The sequence below is a fragment of the Hyposmocoma kahamanoa genome, unplaced genomic scaffold (genome assembly GCF_003589595.1).
Source record: "Hyposmocoma kahamanoa isolate Upper Pololo Valley unplaced genomic scaffold, ASM358959v1 98577, whole genome shotgun sequence".
Classification (NCBI taxonomy): domain Eukaryota; kingdom Metazoa; phylum Arthropoda; class Insecta; order Lepidoptera; family Cosmopterigidae; genus Hyposmocoma; species Hyposmocoma kahamanoa.
In genome coordinates this window covers 22,637-26,997 of record NW_020655610.1, presented here as the reverse complement: position 1 = coordinate 26,997, position 4,361 = coordinate 22,637, and the positions used below count along the sequence as shown (strand labels likewise).

The 4,361-nt window shown below is 38.5% G+C and overlaps 1 protein-coding gene across 1 annotated transcript; it reads left to right on the top strand.

The window, feature by feature from the left end:
• Positions 1-829: 829 nt before the first annotated feature.
• Positions 830-1,452, top strand: LOC113238852 (THAP domain-containing protein 4-like). Its single transcript, XM_026475695.1, has 2 exons — positions 830-860; positions 1,094-1,452. The coding sequence occupies exons 1-2, from the start codon at positions 830-832 to the stop codon at positions 1,450-1,452; spliced, it is 390 nt and encodes a 129-aa protein (XP_026331480.1).
• Positions 1,453-4,361: the final 2,909 nt, after the last annotated feature.

Below are 4,361 nucleotides of genomic sequence, written 5' to 3'. Positions count from 1 at the left end.
ACAATATTATAAATCATATGGGCGCGAACACGTTTTCGTCCTGAACAGATAGAAATACAAATAATGCATTTTTTGGTTACGGACAGTATATTGTAAATCAAAGCATTCGTAAACATTAGAAAATAAAACATTTAAATGTTCACCTAAAATTAGATGATAAATTGAAAGATATTTACAAATGTAAGTTTAAATCAATGAGACTTATAAAATTCTGATGAATCACTACAATCTACCAGCAATACAAAATATCTTTAAAAGAAAAGAAAACTTAAAACCATCACATGGCTACCATCTCAAACTAGTTTGTGCACTTTCCAAAACACCTGCTGCACATAAGTTTTTCAGCAACAGAGTTGTGCATAATTGGAACATGCTGAAGATGTTGTTTCTGCTGTCTCTATTAGTGCCTTTAAAAACAAGCTCGAGAACTGGCTATAAAAGAGAGTGTGTTAAAAAAGTGAACTAAAACAAACAATATAAATTTTAATACTATGTGGTGTAGACATACCAGCGAAAGCTGCTCGTCGATAATCAAATAAATAAATATTTTTCCGGATATTTTGGAATGACCCAATTCTAACTTTCTATGGAATTTTGTTTCGCATTTTGAAGCCTAAGCCAATCAGAGCGCTCGAAGCCTAGCGCTCGCACTCACTGCTACATAGATTGTCCTCAACAGTGCTTGCAACATACTTCTCTAGCTCGGCGTCCCGAAGTGGATCTTGGCGTCCGACACCAAAGTACGCCATTTCTTACGGTCTTATACCAGTTCCGACCATTCGGCCATGTTCAGATCCTTCAGGTCTTTTGCGACTCTATCCTTCCAAGGATGTCTCCGATGTCCTACTGGGCGATGTCCGGTAGGTGGCCCCAAATACGCTCTTTTGGCTGCTCGATCCTCTCCCATTTTTTCCACATGCCCCATCCAACGAATTCCGGCGGATTTTACTTCTCTGATTATATTTGGACCAGACACTAGTTCTTCGCTCTTTCTATGGAATCTGGCCCTCCGGTTCCCAGTTGATAGGTCCCAGAGTCTTTCGGAAATCTTTAGTTTGCAACATAATTAAATTTTTTATTTTATTTGTTGCAGGTCAACCAATGTTCAACTATATGACAGTCTCCCAACATCCAGAGAAGAAAATTCCAATGCACCAGGAAAGAGGATTCCTCCGCATCAAACCAGGTACAAATGAGCTTGCATTAATTGTAAGCCATAATTTCGGACTCGCGTCTCTGGAAGAAGGGCTTTGCGACCCGGTGAAAAAGGAATTGACCTTGGAAACTGTAGAGGTCACCAGAATCTCTTTCGCTAAGCCACCATTTGTCAAGAAGTATAAGAGAATTTTTAAGTTATTAAGCCCGGATACATTGGAACTAACATTATTTATGGAAACAGATAAGACTCCTTTGACTGAGCATTTGAAGGCTGTTTATAAGAAAGTCGAATAATAGGGTATTTGAAAAGGATAAAAAATTAAATGATTTAATATCAAAGAAAAACATCGTGATTTTTACGACGGTGCTTACGGCGTTGAAAGCCGAAAAAACCTAATACAAAGAACGACCTGTAGCTCAATTAGCAGAGCGACGCTACGGTATAACGTGGTCACAGGTACAGGGTCCTGTTGGGTCAAGGGAATTTTTCTTTGTCTTCGATCATTGTATTAATAATGAAATGATCTTCAATTAAATTAAAACTAAAAAAAAACTATTACAAAACAGTGTACTTCAAAATCTGTTAGCTAACAACTCGTCGATACCTATTTAATAAACCAAAACACGACACTGCATACTATCCTGCTGCAACCTACCCTCTTCAGCATCGAGATTACCATATCGATGCCAGGCATTAACACTACGCTAACTCGAATTTTCTTTCGGGAAGGGTTGATAATAAAAATGGGGTTGTAAATTTGAAAACGTGAAAGATTTGGGGAACATGCGCGTAACAATTTTATTTATTTAAATCACAAGATTTAAGTAAATAAAATTGTTACGCGCATGTTTTAATTGACATATTGAAATACTACACATCTATTTTTATTTCATAATTGCATGATGCAATAAAAATATGTGCCAAATACCCTATTATTCCTTGAAAAGTGGGTGATTCTTTTTAAGTTGAATATGTTATGTATGTGTATTAAGTTAAATATTAACGGTTACGGGTAGTTTTGTTACGCACATACTTATGTAAGTTTATGTAATTTATTACCAATTTAAGTTAATCGATACCACATTGGCTGTTATTTATTATGAACTGAATTTCAGGACGAGATTGTTCTAATTTTGGAAAGGGTGAAACAGGTTGTTGGGTCCGATATTATAATAATTTTTGCGTATTTATTGTGTCTGGGGTCGCTAGAGGTTACTTTACACAGTGCTGAAAGTCGTTTTTGATGTCCTACAATAACACACTTTATAGCTCTTTAGTTTTATTTTACCTGGGATCGCTAATCGATTTCTTCTATGGACAGTATACAAACGATTAATCACTACAACAAGCTTCAATAGCTTTCGAATTTCGTAATGAAAAAACTCAAACCGTGATTCGTTCGGAACATCTCTAACGTTCGCGTAAGCTTCGGCCAATCACAGCTCGGGAAGCCATTTTGCGATGCACAAAAAAGTCATCAAGCGGGAACTCTGATTGGTCGTCCGTAACAATACTCTCACACATCGTAGTTTACGAACTAAAGCCAGGTTATCATCTCAATCTTAATGTAAGTGTTATATATGTAAGTGGTATACAACATAATAGAGAAATGGCATTACGGAAAAAAAAACATATTAATGTTATGCCCTTCACAATTACTAAGACTTAGGTGTGATATTGTCCAAACAAAGAAATTGCAGGCGTGCATCTAACTGAATAGAATAGAATACGTTTATTTGCCAGAATACAGTAATGATAAAGGTCTTAAATAAAATTAGGTACATTGTATTCAACCTGCAAGCAGATGTGCAAAGATGTTCGGTTTCTATTGTTAGTTGCACTTCAAATTATTTTCAATTTTTATTTGTGAATTCTAAGTAAGTCATGGCAAAATACATTATATTTATATAGCTTTTACGTTTTAACTTAAATGAGTGCCCGGGCGCGCGGGCGAGACTGGCTTTTCTTTGGTCTACGCGGCGGCCGCGCGATTATGTTATTCCAAGGAATTACAATGTTGTTGCCTAGTAAATAGAATCCAGATTCGCCATTAATGTACGTGAAAGCGTGGTAACTGGGCGGTCGACGCGCGGCGGCGGCGTATTTGTTTCGGGTGGAGAACGGGACTAGATACCATGAATCAATTTGTGCCCTGCGCACTGAAGAATATATATTATAGTTAGCTGTTGATGGCTCTTACTATTAACTCGTATAATAATTTAAGCAGTGGCCCTTTGGGCGCCTATGTGAACACGGACCTCGGCTTAGGATGCGAATGGACACTTCTGTCAGGAAAGGCGTGCTATATGTGAGAATCTGCACGAGTACACGCTGAACTTGGGTGCTCTTCGTCCAAACCGGTAAGGATGTGAGATCTGGTTGGCCCGTAACGTGGCTACAATGATGAGATCATCAGGGTCGTTGAGGACCTCACTGGGTCGACGTTTGACGTCTTCTAACCAACCGCGATAGGCGATGATGAAGACATCCCAGTCGACGCTGATGCGTCAGATGTCTTGCATAATGCCTATGACTTGTGTAGTGACAGGTGTGGCGGCACATACCTTTTGATAGGTAACTTGTCGCAGATAAAACCTTCAGCCGATATCCTGTTCTCGTTGATATTGAAGGATAGAGTGTCTTCCTCCTTTACCACACCACGCCGAATAATTTTATGTCGCCTTTCGAACTCGGCAGCAATAATCTTGAACTTTAGACCCTCATCATCGTAGAAGTAGTTAGCCTTGCTTTATTTGTACGAAACTTGTATTGATATTCGTACGGTCTCTGTTTTGAAGCTCACTAACTAGTCGTTGACGTAGTGGTTGCCGATGGTCGCTGATGCTTTGGTACACTGCGATTGAAAGTGTCCCACGTTCTTTACATGGATGAGTGTAGTGGGAGATGATGTAGCTCTGAAAATAACGCTCCATGTGAACCGTAGACTCCGACACTTCGCTCTTTACAGTCGTCGTAAGTGTATAGTTGAAGAAATATTATTTGCACCTATGAATGTTATCTCTTGGAACGACTTGTCCTTTCCGTTACAATAGGGTAATAAAACCATTAACACTTCCTTTCGTTAAAGCGTACGTGGACTTAATGATCTTGGTCCATCGTACGAGTCATGGGTGAGCATTTAAAAAAGAAAGAATTGTAGTAGTTTTGAATTATTTCTTTACTCATTAGGTCGTTTATTTTG